Source organism: Bufo gargarizans, chromosome 3, assembly GCF_014858855.1.
Source record: "Bufo gargarizans isolate SCDJY-AF-19 chromosome 3, ASM1485885v1, whole genome shotgun sequence".
Classification (NCBI taxonomy): Eukaryota; Metazoa; Chordata; class Amphibia; order Anura; family Bufonidae; genus Bufo; species Bufo gargarizans.
The window spans coordinates 479,419,338-479,434,472 of NC_058082.1; the positions used below are offsets into that span (position 1 = coordinate 479,419,338).

A 15,135-nucleotide genomic window follows, 5' to 3' on the forward strand; every position below is an offset into this window, starting at 1 on the left:
AAAAAAAAATTCTACGAATAGAATCCCTGTAAACTGAACCAATACTAATGTAGCAGCATTCTCATTAAGAAAATGCTTGCTTCTAGTGTGAGTGGGTGATAGAAATGCTATAGTCTCTTATATTTCACTGCTGGAAAAATATAACGGCCAAGATTCATCAGAAGAGGTGATTCACACAGTGTCGGAGGAGTAGTTAGGTGGGTTTAGGAAGTAAACCTCCAATAAGTGCCACTGCATTGGCATACAACGCCCATAAGTTCCCATGTTAAAGTATACTGGGCAGTATGTTTTATTTTTTTATACTGTATGCCTCTGTATACCTAGATGATAAAGGCCTTAAGCACACTCTCTGCCTATGTCTGGTAAATGGGGGCCTGCGGAAGTCACAGGGGGAGGCAGTTAAATTCGATTGCAAACGGAAGACCAAACTATACTGAATACCATATTTGCCCATGTGCATCTGTGTGTTACAGTGTTGGCATCTCGGCTGAAACAACTGGTGCCAGCATGTTGTCTGGATGTGTGGACCGACCTCGGAGTGCACTTAAAGGGGTTGTCTCATAAAAAAATATTTGACTTTTTTTCAAACCAGCACATGGATCTCTATACCTTTGTAATTGTATGTAATGAAAAATAATCACCGAGTTATTCACGGAACTCTACCTGTATAGCACCACCTGCTGTTTGCCTTTTTTCCTCATGTCCCTGTCCTGCTCACTGAGATTGAAGCACATATTCCGTTCCATTCTTCAACTGCCACCAGCTGCCTCCTGAGAAAGTGCATGGTCCCTGAGCTGCCAGCTTGAAATATATCAAGCAGAGCAATTGGAACAATGCATGTGAGGTACAGGGCTGGTTCAAAGTTTGTTAGAAATAGACTGTCATGATCTCGGATTTTCATTTTTTTTACATTAGTTATGGGATAACCCCTAACTCACCTGAAGCCTTGTACAAAGAGTTTGTGTACAGCGAGTGTGGGAAGCCAAGTAACCCCCTCCAGTCACATCCAAGTCACGCGTGCAGAGATGGTCATACATGACCCCTCTAAGGTTACTTTTACATCTGCGTTTTTGCTCGATCCGTCAGGGGATCAGCAAATACAAATCCGTTCAATAATACAACCGTCTGCATCAGTTCAGAACGGATTCGGTTGTACTGTCTCCAAAATGACCAAGACTGATCCAGCAGTAAAACCATTGTAAATCAATGGGTGCCAGATCAGGGTTTCCCCCCTTCCCGTGTCCAAAAGAAAGGATCCGGCACCTTTGACTTACATCAAGTTTTATGCCGGATCCGTTTTGATCAATATCCCATGACGCACACAAAAACGCTGCTCGCAGCGGTTTTGTCTCTGGCATGGGAATGCAACAAAACAGAACGGAATGCATTCTGGTGCACTCCGTTCTGGTTTGTTCCGTTTTGTCCCCATTGACAATGAACAGGGACCAAACTGATGCGTTTTCCTACAGTTTTGAGATCTTCTGACGGATCTCAAAACCGGAAAGGAAAATGCAGATGTGAAAGTAGCCCAAGCTGCATAATAATCTGGCACAACAGGCTAGGTATGTTGGATACAGTTCTCCCTTATGCCACCTCATGACTGGCGCACACATGGTATTCGGAGGGTAAACAAAGCAGGACACACACAGGTGTTAGGTATTTTTATGTTTATTTCAGGTTTAATATTCACAATGTAAACAATAAATTTCCTCAACCACGGTATTTTCTGTAAAAGACAAAATAACAGCGTTTGTACAAAAATGCCCTTTAAAAAAAAAAAAAAATTATCGTGTTTACATCTTACAAAATAAAAACTTCCCAAAGAGTGAGCTGCTATCGAGAGTCTGGGTGTGCGGACGATCCTCTCTCAGCAGAGGCCAGACTGGGTTACACTGACGCAGACAAGACATCCAACGAGATCACAAACCCTTTACTCATCCTACAAACACAAACCTCCTCTCAACGCCACCTTTCCCTTCCAGTTTTCCTGCATCGGACGCTCTCACTACCAAATTGGAAATGGTAACGCATTGTCAAAATAGAAGCAACGGAGAAACATGGATCTGTAATAGTCCTAGTAGAATTCGGTCATTTCCAAACAACTTGGCAGGCACATTACGTATGCAGCAGGGTATACGGACTCCGCACCTATAGGAAAACTAACTCTAAGCCGGGTACTGGGAGCCATAGTTCGAGAATAACTGGAGCTTCTCTTAGCCCATACATGGTTGATCCTACTTGGGAGGAACATCGTCTCAGCAGGCAAAAACTCAGTGTGGCATGAGGAGCCGGGACGGAACAGGCATCTGTTTTCAGAGACTGGTTGGCGGGTTCCAGAAGGCATTTAAAAGGGCAACTAGACCTAAAGTGCCAATTCAGCCAAGTTTTACAACCGGGACTTCTATTAAGCAATTGTCTTCTTCTAAGCTTTTACTCATGGGTGGGTCTAAGCCCTGCAGTTTAAAGAGAATCCGCCTCTCCTGACATGTCGGTGTTCGTCTATCCCCCAAAAAGAACCATTTGGGAGCAGTCTTACAACATTGTGTTGAGCCATCCATCGGTTATTCCTCCTGGAAATGTATGAATGCATTGATAACATAGCATTCCATCAATAGGCTGTGATATATACATGATATAATATATATGATATATACACTGTCTTGTCAGCACTGATTGAACATTGACAGACCATGCAGGAACATACTCCACTAACAAAGGAAATGTTAACACTAAGTAGTCAATTCATTCAAACAGTTCCAGGAGGAATAAATGGAGGAAAGAGGCAATGCACAGATCTAAGAAAAGACACTCCAGAAAATATATTATGGGGAATGCAAGTACTTACTAAAGCAGGCATCTCATGGCATGTGACGGGTCCTCTTTAAAAGGGATTGTGGCAAGTTTTTAAATTAACTAACTGATTGACAGAGGTCCAAACCAATGGGACTCCGACCGATCCAGAGAACTGGGGTCCTCGTTCACCCATCCTGCATGTGCGCCCTGTCGCTCCATTCATTGTCTATCAGGTCATTGGAAATAGTCGAGTGTTCTACTCTGCTATCTCTGGAAGTCCCATACAGAATGAGCGGAGTAGCAGGGAACATGTGCGGGCTGCAGCTCCATCAGGATGGGTGAACGGGACCCCTGTTCTCGAGATTAGTGGGGACCCCTGTTCTCGGGATCAGTGGGGCTCCCAGCAGTAGGACCCCCACCGATCAGTTAGTTGGGATAACTTAAAAAAATTGTCAAAATCCTTTTAAATGCCCCTCCTATACTGAAAAGGGGTTTTAACAGAGCAAAATTCCAGCGTCAGAGATCCTTAAGTATGTACAGAACAGTTTTTACAATGAGTCAAAGACTATTCCCCATAGATATAAGAACCCATAGTTGACTCGGGACATCTAGAAGCGTTTCGAGTGTAGCGGTTCATTGAACTGCCTCTGCAATATGACCATAGCAGCAAATTAAAACAACTGCTAAAAAACGGGAAATGATGAACGGTAAAACGTCACTACATTGGAGTATTCCAGTTTGCAAGCAAATCTTGCTATTAAAAACCCCAAACGTCAGTAAAAGTGTAATACGGAACACATATATTATATGTATGTATTTGCATGGATGTTGAGGGCGTGCACATACACTATACATGCACCCCCAGAAATACACCTATATAATATATTTTCTTCACACGCAAACTTTTTAATAGACTGAACACAGATTCCAGGAAGGCCAAACACTGTGTAGCTTCCACTATCAAACACACACACGCACTATGTAACATATACAGGTTGTTTCCGTACAGACAGGTAGGTAGCACTGGGAGTCACTAGAACGATGACGAGTGAAGTACAGCAGGGACAAGTGGATCAGTAGAAAGAGGTAAAAGGCAAAAGAATAACATGGCCAAAAACGCTGACGGTTCACAGCATATTCAAGTAATGGAGGGTCAATCCCCGTAGAGTGGACCAACTAATAAGAGCACATTCCAACGTAGATCATGATATTCCTCAGGTCACAAGATAAAGCCTTGGTGGTACTGGGGCTGAAGATGTAACGGTTCCAACGTCATTAAGACCTTCTTGTAATGGGATAAGTGGCTACGTTTGGCAAGACAGGGCTGCGGCGGTCCCCTGCCTCACAAGTACGAGGCTGCACCCCCATACTGCAAGGAACGGAGGACACAGGAACACCACAGTTCTTCCCAAAATGTCAGCCCCTAACAGGTCACTGTCCCGGCAAGCCACAAAAACTGGCATCGTCTTGCTTCAAAAGTAAGGTTTATCGTGATATGTCAAAGTCAACAGCCACATGGCACTCTGGATTCCTACGTGCCGACAGCATCTTTAAATGCAGGGCAGCATCGTTGACCTCAAAAGGCATTAGATACAGAATGAAGGGATTGATAGGGATTTTTCTTTACTTTAAAAAAAAATACAGAAATTACAATTTTATGTAAGCTTTACATGCAGCCCGCGGAGGTGGAAACATCAGGATGTAGAAATCCCAAGTAATCTGGTTATAAACTTCGGACTATCCTAAAACTTTCACAGTTCTTAAAAGATAAAAAAAAAAAAAAGAAGTCCTCTACCCTCAGACCAAGCATCTGAAGTGTTCAGAAAGCAACTTAAAGTGCGCCTGCTTCCTACAACAGTGACGACACGCCGGTCGGACAACAGGGCCCGATGACCATACAGGAACAGTAACTTGCTTTTTTTTTTTTTTTTTTTAACTAAGGATCTCTTAAAAGAAACATTTGAGGTTTCAGAGTAAAAAATAAAATAAAATAAAATAAAAAACTATAATAAAACACAAATCATATTTATATATGTACAATGACTTACGAGTGTGCAGTCAGGATCTACTTACAAAGGGAAGGAGGGGTAAGGGAAGCCCATACCTTACATGCATCAGGAACAATAAAACAATATGTCAAAATATATAAAATTAACCAATAAAGTGCACGTTCCTCACATATTACACCTGCCCCTTTTATAAGAATGAAAAAAAAAACGCTAAAAAGTTCCAGGGTCACATGGTATTGTATATCGGATTGGTTGTTCTCTTCTTCTCATTGGTCTTTTTAAGTCTTCTCAAAGGATGCATTCTACCATGTTCGTGCTTGGGGGTAACATTTATTATTACCGGGACTGAGGGGTCTAGTACCACTGGTGGGTGAAGGTGCCCCTGGGAAACCGTCAATTCAGACTCAGGACTTGCTATACCCTGTTGAGTTGAACCAAACTCTTTGGCATACTGCACAAGAGGCTTTTCCACTGGCTTGCTCTTTACAACGCATTCTGCAGTTTTGATCTGTTCTACAAAATGTTTTGTGGGTTCCAGTCCCGAGGAGGCCTGTACAGAAAGGATACAAAGCTTTTCAGGCGGATCTTCGGATTTTAGACCTAAATCAGATTCATAATTTCCTGGCACGATCCGGAGTGAATTCTTAAACATGTCATGGTAAGTCTGATTATTTTCCGATGAGACAGAGTCCCTCTCTGACAAGTCATCTTTAGAAAGTTCTAGACAGCCCAGTTTGGCCAGAGAGGCAGAACGTTTCATCTGGGACGGAGTGGTGAGACCAGCTTGCCGAATCCGTGCCTCTATTTCCTTAGCTCTTTGTTTGACAACACCGGGGTTGCTACTAAATTCTTTGATGCTGTCAGTACTGGAACTATGAGGAAAGCCAAAAGACAAAGACGAAATGTCCAACACTTCACGCAGTTCACGTATATTCTCAGTTAGCTTGTTGATTAAATTAAGATCCTCATGGCTCAGCTGGGACAAGGCACTGTCTGCTTCCCTTTGAATTGACTCTCCAAGGCCCATGCAAGTGTCACCTTGGGACCTGTCTGTACAGTTTGACATGTTGCCTAGACTCTCATCAGTACTGGTGCAATCTTCTGTGACACCTTCTATAACAATGGTGCACGGGTGACACTGGTAATTAGGACTAGGGAAATCTAGAGTTGTACTAGGACTGACTACATTGGTATCCTTCAAATCTGTTACAAGACTATGTCTTTCCTGAGCACTGTCAGATGTAAAAGTTGCATCCAATGGACCCAATTTCAAAGGTAGGCTTTCTAATTGTACAGAGGACCTGCCCGATGCACTTGCACAGACCATATTTAAAGGTGCTTCTGAAGGTAAAGCCTTTGACTCTAGAACCACCTCTCCACTATAAACACTGAACTCATGATTTGAGAGGTCATTGTCATTGCTGTCATAACATGGTAGTCCAAGGTTATGATCTACCACTTCTACTTTCTTTGGAAACTGCTCTGAACAATTCTTCATCTCAAAAGGTTCGGTAATAAGCAACTGATTCTCTTTTCCTTGTCCTTTAGGATTAGCCGCTAGTTCTGAGTGATTTGCATCTTGCTTCACTTGCGCATAATGATGCTCCGACAACAGAGATGACTGTGACTCTGTGGATGGCTCAGATTTGAGAAGTTCTAAAGGTTCTAACCCTGTAAATTTTATTTTCACCTTTTTATCCTTTTCATTATCTGAAGCATCAAGCAAAGAGTCTTCAAGTTTAAATTTTGGAGTAGAATCACAGACGGCAGAGTCATTCTTCGAATTCTTCCTTGTTGGCACAACGGCTGTGTGTTGCTGCTGCTCCTGCTCTTGTCTTAAGCGTTCCTCAAACTCCATTGTAGCCCTTCTGACGGAGCCAGCAGACCACTTGGGAGCCTGGCCTGCAACTTCCTGATGGTCATTTGTTTCACTTGAGTTTTCAGAATCCTCCTGAGAAGTTTGTTTGCACTTCTGGTCTTTAGAATTGTCATGCGGCAGTGCGGTGCAAGCCTCACTTTCCTCCTTGCAGTTGCTTTCTGGCTCCCAAACAGGTTCAAGTGATACATCATGGATTGTATTTCTCTTTGGTGCTTGCACTTGGCTAGACAGATTGTCTGGTTTCTGTTGGCACTGGCCTACTCCCTGGTTGAAGGATTCAATTTCTGTGATTATCTCCTTCACAGATATTGCATTTTCAGAGTGTGATTTGGGGAGATGATCTTGAACAACTGGTTCAGAGACCTCCTAAGACAAAAAAGAAAAGAAATCAACTATAAACCAAAAACAAAATCACATGGGAAGACAAATGTCAATGTGATTCTCCAGGACTTTCATTGCTGGGTACCGTGAGGTCACAGTCCACTGGTTAAATATTGACAGCCTGTCCCAAAGTTCTGGAGAACCCTTGGAATAAACAAAATTCCACCTATATAACAAAGCATGATGTAATAAGCGTAAAAAAAGTCTCAAAATTATAAAAGGTGGCCAATTCTATGAAGCATATTAACTGTATCAAGCTAAGTGTTCCAACCAAGACAATTTAGCCTTAAGCTGGACTTACATGGCCTGATGTTCAGGCTGATTATCAGGAATGAACATTCCTACAATTGCTCATGCTCGAAAATATGACTGTGTAAAAGGTGCCTCATATCACTGGATGAACGATTGAAACACTCGTTCATCAGGTGAAGCGATCTGAGATGCGGACACCTCAATCATCGTTCCTGGGCAGCAGATTGTGCTGTCTAAACAGCGATCTGCTGCCCAGGAACTATGATTTTTGTATTGGGATAAGTGATAGCAGCCATCGCTCGTCATACCGTGGAGGTGATCACAGAGTGTAAATGCAGTGGTCACCTCTACTTAACGAGCAGCCAATTGTCAGGAAGAAACGCTTCCTTCCCAAAAATCAGCTCCTCCTCTAAGTGTGCCTTGAGAATGAATGAATGCAGTTTGTAGGGTGCAATTACCTTTGGCTGCTCCTCATCTGTAGAGGAGTCTTCAGAGGCCTGTGGGGTGCTAACATCTGCACTTGCTCTCTGCTTATCTGCAAGGCTCTCATATAAGGACGCCTCTTGCCAAGAACCTTTCAGGATACCATTCCTAACATTGCTGATTTGCTCATCTGCTCGGGTGGCGGAGCACGTCCGTGGCCGATTCTCCTGAGATAGTTCTACAAACTTTTCCAGTGCACTTAGGAAATCAATTCTGTCCCCACTCATGTCCTCGGATTGAGAGGTAAAAGAGGATTGATCAGGAGATTCTGGGAGATCACCTGTGTGAGATTCCAGATCCCTTAGTGGCAGGAGATGGCAGTTATCCTCATTCTTCAGTGCATCCTTCACCATGGCTTCCAGCGTCAGGTCAGGAAGCTCAGACTGACCAGTTAAGCTTTCAGAGATTGGAGACATGTCTTCTGTGAGCCTGTCAGTTCTACAATTGTCCAGGAAGACAGAAGACTCATCAGAGCAGCATCGTGTTGAGCATCCATTCACGGTATTGAGATTTAGAATATCCTCTATTTGTCCAGTGTGATAATCACAAGATGTAAACTCATAGTGCGCTTGTGTCGTGTTGCACAGAGAGATGCTGATGGGGCAAGTCAGGTTACAGTTATCTGTTGGAGGTCCCAGTGTAAAGGAATGATGCATGTCCGAGAGCTGCTCTGCCGAGGATGTAATGTCCTTTTTGCTCATGTCCATTCCGGTTTTCCCAATAGGTTCATGATGATCGGATAGGTCGCTCTCCGAGTGAGAACGCCACAGCTTGTTGTGCCTCTGCTTGCTGCAAAGTGAAAAAGACAACAGTTACTTCACGCACAACAGCACTGATAGACACAGAGATAAGGCGTGTGATACATTACATGTGTGTACATATTTTACAAAAATGAGTAATGGTTAGTGTCCAAGGCAAAAAAATAATAATGTACATGTACAGCAAAAGACGGGTGTTTAAATATGGTGCCCGCTCACAGGCACAGTGGGTGCCATTGCTCCCTGGTCTCTGTTTTAAACAGAACACGCCTGGAGGCAAGATCTGCGACTGGCGATAAAACCCATCACAGACATTTAAGCCCCCAGATGCCGTGGTGAACTGTGACCAGAGATCGGGGATGCCGTTCATTCTCTGTTGTAGCCTCTAGGTTAAGAAAGACTTGAGGCTACCACAGCAATACATTCCTATGGAGCCTTGCCTGTGACAGGGCTCCATAGGAATGTATTGAAACTCCCGTAGACTGCAATGATAATTCATTTTATAACATAACATCAGATAACTCTGATAATTCTGAGGACCGCACTTTCAACTAAAAAAAAATAATAATAATGTATCTACCGTATCTATTTAAAAAACACCCTCTTTCTTCATGATAAAAAATAAAACCACAGGAATCACCAGGTCCGTAAACATCCCAAAAATATAATTTAAATGCATGCCATATGCTGTAACGGGAAAAAAAAAAAAAAATGGCCGATCTGCCATTTTTTTCGTTGCTTCACCTCCCAAAAAATTTTAGAAAAAAAAAGTGATCTTAAAGTATTACACACTCTAATATCGCATCAATAAAATCTACAGATTGCCCTGCAAAAAATTAGGCCCCACAAAGCTCTGTAGAAATAATTAAAAAAGTTATGGGGGTCAGAATATGTCAATGCAGAGAAATGTTTTTTTTTCCAGAATCCCCCAGTATTAAAACAGGAGAAAAACTAAATAAATGTGGTATTGCTGTAATTTCACAGACCCAGAGAACGAAGGGAACAAGTCACTTTTACCGCATGGGGAAGCGCTTAAAACAAAACCTATAAAACTGTGGCGGAACAGTGTTTTTTTTTCCCCCAATGCCACCCTGTTTAGATTTTTTTGCCAGCTTCCCACTACATAGCATGAAACATTAAATGGTGCCACTGGAAAGTACAACTTGTCCTGCAATTAAACAAGCCCTCATACAAGGTGAATGGAAAAATTACCAAAAAAAAAAAAAAAAAAAAAAAAAGGAAAGCGCTGGAAAGAAAGTTTTCAGAGGCAGCGGTGACTGCACTTCTCAATATTAATGGCCAGGTTCTGCAGCTGGCACACTATTGCAGAGTTGGCCGGGTTATAAATCTTGCTTTTGTTAGGACATCAGCTGACTTTCTAATGAAAGTTATAAATGTGTCCGAAAAGTAGATCCTGGCAGGAGATGGTGTACATATCAAGCACATGTCACAACCATCTGCAAAGAGTAATACCCTGAACATCTGTTGTGTCCATCACTCTTCCAGGAAGATAAGTACACGGTGAACTTCACATGGCAATGCATGGGACTAAGGAGGGCTGCCACCCTGAAAGCTTACTCCATAGTTAAATATGCTATAATGCTGGATTGACCACACGGTTCTGCCTGACTGACACGCTTGTATTTCATTCTCAGCATGCAGAATTACCTTGTATATGTACACATTGCCATAATGAACTTTGCAAAGTATCTTCTACCTCCGTGGTATCACTCGGCTATAGACCAATATTGGGAAATGCAGGCAGGCACCTTGCGATGTCTCTAGTTCCTCCACAGTTGATTATGTTGCCTTCGCCTTTTATTCATCCACAATGTAATTATTAGACCAGGACATAATATAGAAGCTCACCTGGCTAGTAGAATGCCCTGATATTCCTCAAGCTGCTTCATAAAACTAGGGTTAGGTTTGGTAACGGTTCGCCTCTCCTTCACGTAGTCGAAAGCTCGATCCAGGTTCCAGCCGTACTCCTTCATAGCGTAAGCAATCACAGTGGAAGCGGAGCGGCTGACGCCCATTTTACAGTGCACAAGACATTTAGCGCCATGTTTTCTGCAGGAAAACAGACACAATAAAGCGATTATTACACAGCTTCCGCCACTAGAGGGCATGAATGTCATAACTCAGGGAAGGAAGGTGGCGGCTTCTCGGTAACGCAACACTTGGACACGTGTTGGGTGTTTAGAAATCAGTGATGGTACGTCTGCCGGTGTTTAGTCAACATTAACACGGGACCTGTGCCTCCTGTTTCGGCACAACGTGACATAGAAGCACTTCCTGCAAAAACATCCTATTCAAAATAATAACAAATATAGCAATACAGCGCAGGACGACCAGGCTCCAGAAAAACGGTATCACTCTAAACACAGAGCTCTTAGGAAAAAAAAGAATTACTTCCTAGTCTACTCTCATATGGAAAGTTGCAAAAAAGCTGAGATGTGAAGGGGTTACCCGACCAGTATTTTTTTTTATTTTTTTATAAATGACTGATCGAGGGACCTGGGAAGTGTTGGAATGAGTATATTGGGATGAGTATTTTTTATTTTTTTTTAAAGGGGTGGTGGAGGAAGGGTTTAGCAAACCCCCCACTTGGCCGGACTTGTAAAGAGAAGAGGACTTGCCGGCTCCCTGCTGCTCCTCCTCCAGGCCTGTGATGCTCTGCTGGGCTCCTGCGATGTCAACATCAGGTTTGACATTGCCACAGTCAATCACTGGCACCGGCTACCCTTATGTAATGACAAATTGTCACATGACGCAAGGGGATCCATTCTCCTCCACAGTCAGTGGTTGGCTGTGGTGATATCGCGGGAGCCCTGCGGAGCATCGCAGGCCAAGAGGAGAAGCAGTGGGGAGCCTGCGTCGGGAAGCAGCCAAGTCATCTTCCCTTTAAAAGTCCGGCCAAATCCCCCCCAATTCTTATACAACCCGTTTAAGGCATTTTGAGTCTTTATTTTAGTATTTGGACCCCTTTACGGTAGCCATACACATTAGGCAAATATTAGATGTACCTGCTGATTTTGGCAGGACAGGCCAACCAGCTAATATACATGGGAGTTTTCCAGCTCTCCCTCAAAACAAATGTTGGTGCAAAGAAGGGTCAGCATCAGTTTGTGTTCTCTGTACTGAAAAAACATACACAACTGGCCGAGCATGCATGTGGGCGAGGGGCTGGAAGGAATGGCTGTCAGCTGAATAAGCGTTTAAGGTGTATGACCATGTAAGCATCTGCATCGTCGGTTTTGATGGAAGAGTAGCCATGTTAAAAGTGGCAGAATTTATTAGACGGTTATAATGCGGTCAGTCAATCATCTGTCGTAGCGTCATGGCTGCCACTATCAGCAGAACCAATGATGCTAGTGTAAACAGAGCCTTAAACAAGTCTCCTCTGCAGGAGCCGAGAGGAGCGTCGTGCCCCTCTCCTTTGTTACCAGGTGCAGCGTGCAGTTTTTGGATGCGATGTCAATAAATCAAACGACTAACTTGACAAGGTACTCACTTTGCTTTCGAGATGAATTTGTACGTATCGTTCCAATACGCCAGCAGGTCCGTGTCCTCCTCATCGTATACTCTGATATTGTGATACTCAAAGACACCAGGAAAAAAGTTATCAATCTCCCTTGTGACGTTCAAAATGTATCTGACCCTGTATTAAGAGATGGGGGAAAAGTGATTAATGTGTGGACCTTCCAAAATCAAAAACACACGGTGTAGATATCAGAAGCTTGCACAGACCTACTGCAGACCATGCCATGACAGTAAAAGGTTACAGGTTAATGGTGCACCCCTCATTAGACATGTGTTTAACACACCACCTACCTTTCCCATAAGGGTTTAAAAAAAAAATTGGAACTGCATGAAAGTTATCTGTGAGCAAATGGTTCAGAAAACCTTCTGCGTTCTTCGGATTGGTGCAGGTCCCAGAGGTCGGACTAATACCGATCAAAAGGGTACAAAATGCCATCAATTTACAAGATGGGAATACCCTATGACGGGGATCAGACACCTGCGGCACTCCAGCTGTTCTGAAACTACAACTCCCAGAATCCACATTTAATTTCTCTGGGAGTTACAAGAAAAGCCAAGTGTGCATGCTGGGAGTTGTAGTTTCACAGCAGCTGGAGCGCTGAAGGTTGCTGATCCCTGCCCTATGAGAAGGTTACTCTTGGTACGTGGGCACGTCTCTGGTCTTTGTCTGCAGTGTCCCCAGGAATGTTCACGATGATGTGGCAAGTACTCAATGCTGACTCTTGCTGCGTTGGTTAGGTGTGCACTGTATTGTTGCACAATGACCATGACTGGATGGTGTGCCAAGGTGAAACGTTCCTTTCTTACCGAAACAGTGCCACTCCAATCTAGGGGCCGTACCTGGTATTGTAGTTCAGCCAACTTTGAAGTCAATAGGACTAAGCTGCAATACCGGACAAAGCCTACGGGCAAGAATGGCACCGATTCTGGAAGAAAGCAGACATGTTTCTACTAATCTCATGCAGGTCTAAGAAGTGTGACTTTTGACATGTAGAGGTGACATGACAGTCAGCAGGTTTGATCAGGATGCTGGGACCCCCTACTGATTGCTTAAAAGAAGGGGCAAAAAGGACTAATCTGGGTGCTGTTGCTGTTCCCCTTAGACTTTGCTTGGCTCACCTTGGAGATCTGGGCATGCAGCGTTTTTGAGTCTGTACACGGCAGATGACCCCTAAAGGCTGCCATGCTTTCTCCCGACTCCTCCTAACAAATCCATGTTTGGCCAAACGTGTATGTGTATTCAAAGGGGAGAAAGCTGCTGCCAGACACTACTGGTGGCTTATCTCCTAGGAAAGGCATGCTCAACCTGCGGCCCTCCAGCTGTTGCCAAACTACAACTCCCAGCATGCCCGAATAGCCTACAGCAGGGCATTGTGGGAGTTGTAGTTTTACAGCTGATGGAGGGCCGCAGGTTGAGCATGCCTGTTCTAGGAGATCGAAAGGATCGGGCGATATTATTCACTTTGCCTGATCCTCCTCTCCCCCGACAGATGAGCACACATCACACCGCCAGCCAAACCCATCCTTCTTGGCAGGTTCGGCTGACAATACATTGGCGTGTATGGTATGGAGCCCTTAACCAGGACTTGTCAAGAGTTTGAATAAAAAAAAAATAAAAAAAAAAAGCTGCCCCTTAAAGGGGATGTACAGGATCAGAAACAGTGCTACATCTGTCCACGAGCTGTGTCTGGTATTGCAGCTCAGCTTCACTGAAGTGAATGCGGATGAGCTGTAATACCACAGACAGCCTGTGTAGAGGGGTAGTGCTGTTTTTGGAAGAAGGCAGCCATGTTTTTCTGATCCTGGACAACCCCTTTAAGGGCATATTATTGCTGAATCTGGTATGCAGCAGTCTTATATATGTTTATTCTGCAGTCTTAGATTTAATTCGCTGGTATCCAGGCACATATTTATCGGTATCCATGCACATGTACGTAGTCGTGACATGCAATGATCTCCTTACCCTCTGTTCTGCAGATCTTCCAGGTTGGAGGCGTTCCATTCGGAGCCCTGTGAAAATAAACAGCAATTAAGTAATGACTCAAAGCCCCCCTATGATCTCACTCTAGTTACTTAACAAGAACTCCTCAATTCCTAAAAAATAAATGGACAAACTAGAAAAGGAAACTCTTTGCCAACCCCTAGTAAAAAAAAATAAAGGGGGGTGGGGAGGGTTAACAAATGTGCCCACTGTTCCCTTACCCCATGTACGACGTGATGGCACTGGTGATACAGAGAAGACAGGTGAAAGGGTTAACATTTAAAGTCCCGCATCTGTTCCACAAACCTCTGCAGGAACAGCACACAGAAACTTACCATGAAGGCAAACAGATGACCTCACTATGCATGTAATGGGTCCGGGTAATTGGACCCATGTGAAAAGCCCTTCCCAGGGAGAGGAACAACCTGTCAAACCAGGTACATCCTCCACCGAAGGTCACGTTTTCACTGATCTCGCACGGGTTACAAGAAACTTTTCGGAGCCTGCCCCGGGGACTGCATAGAAAGCACCAGGATGCGTGTGCAGCAACAAAGGCAGAACACAGCTGCATCCTGGTGCCAAACCCGCTAAATCCTGAAGACTTAAAGGGACACCGAGTAGAAAAGCTGACCAGAAGAAAAAAACATTTATTCTGCCAGTCCACACAGACAGTCTCCTGGCAGGATCCTTGGTCATAATAAGCTTTATTTAGCTCGTATCGTTTATCTGCACCAGCATCCTGCTCCGCAGAGGTTGAATGGAGGGCTCTTCACCCTGTGGTTCTGGTGTTCATTAGGCTACATGCACACGGTGGCAAATTGCAGATCTGCAAAACACTGATGGCGTCTGTGTGCGTTCCGCAATTTGCACGGACAGCCACCTATTCTTGTCCGCAAAACGGACAAGACTAGGACAGGTTATATTTTTTTTGCGGATAACGGAACGGAGCAATGGAGTGCTGTCCGCATCTTTTGCGGCCCCATTGAATTGAATGGGTCCGTATCCAAGCCGCAAAAACTGTGCATGAGGCCTTATGCAAAATACAACACTAACACA

General features: G+C 44.0%; 1 protein-coding gene across 3 annotated transcripts in view; it reads right to left on the minus strand.

Moving 5' to 3' along the window:
* Positions 1-1,652: 1,652 nt before the first annotated feature.
* Positions 1,653-15,135, minus strand: part of SSH2 (slingshot protein phosphatase 2) — a 218,906-nt gene continuing 205,423 nt past the window's right edge. For all 3 annotated transcript variants that reach the window (XM_044283786.1, XM_044283787.1, XM_044283788.1), the window contains 5 exons: positions 14,062-14,108; positions 12,070-12,216; positions 10,425-10,625; positions 7,773-8,586; positions 1,653-7,047 (listed from right to left, as the gene is read on the minus strand). In XM_044283786.1, the coding sequence (XP_044139721.1) occupies positions 5,029-7,047; positions 7,773-8,586; positions 10,425-10,625; positions 12,070-12,216; positions 14,062-14,108 (3,228 nt within the window). In that variant the 3' untranslated portion in view covers positions 1,653-5,028. The remainder of the gene's footprint in view (positions 7,048-7,772; positions 8,587-10,424; positions 10,626-12,069; positions 12,217-14,061; positions 14,109-15,135) is intronic.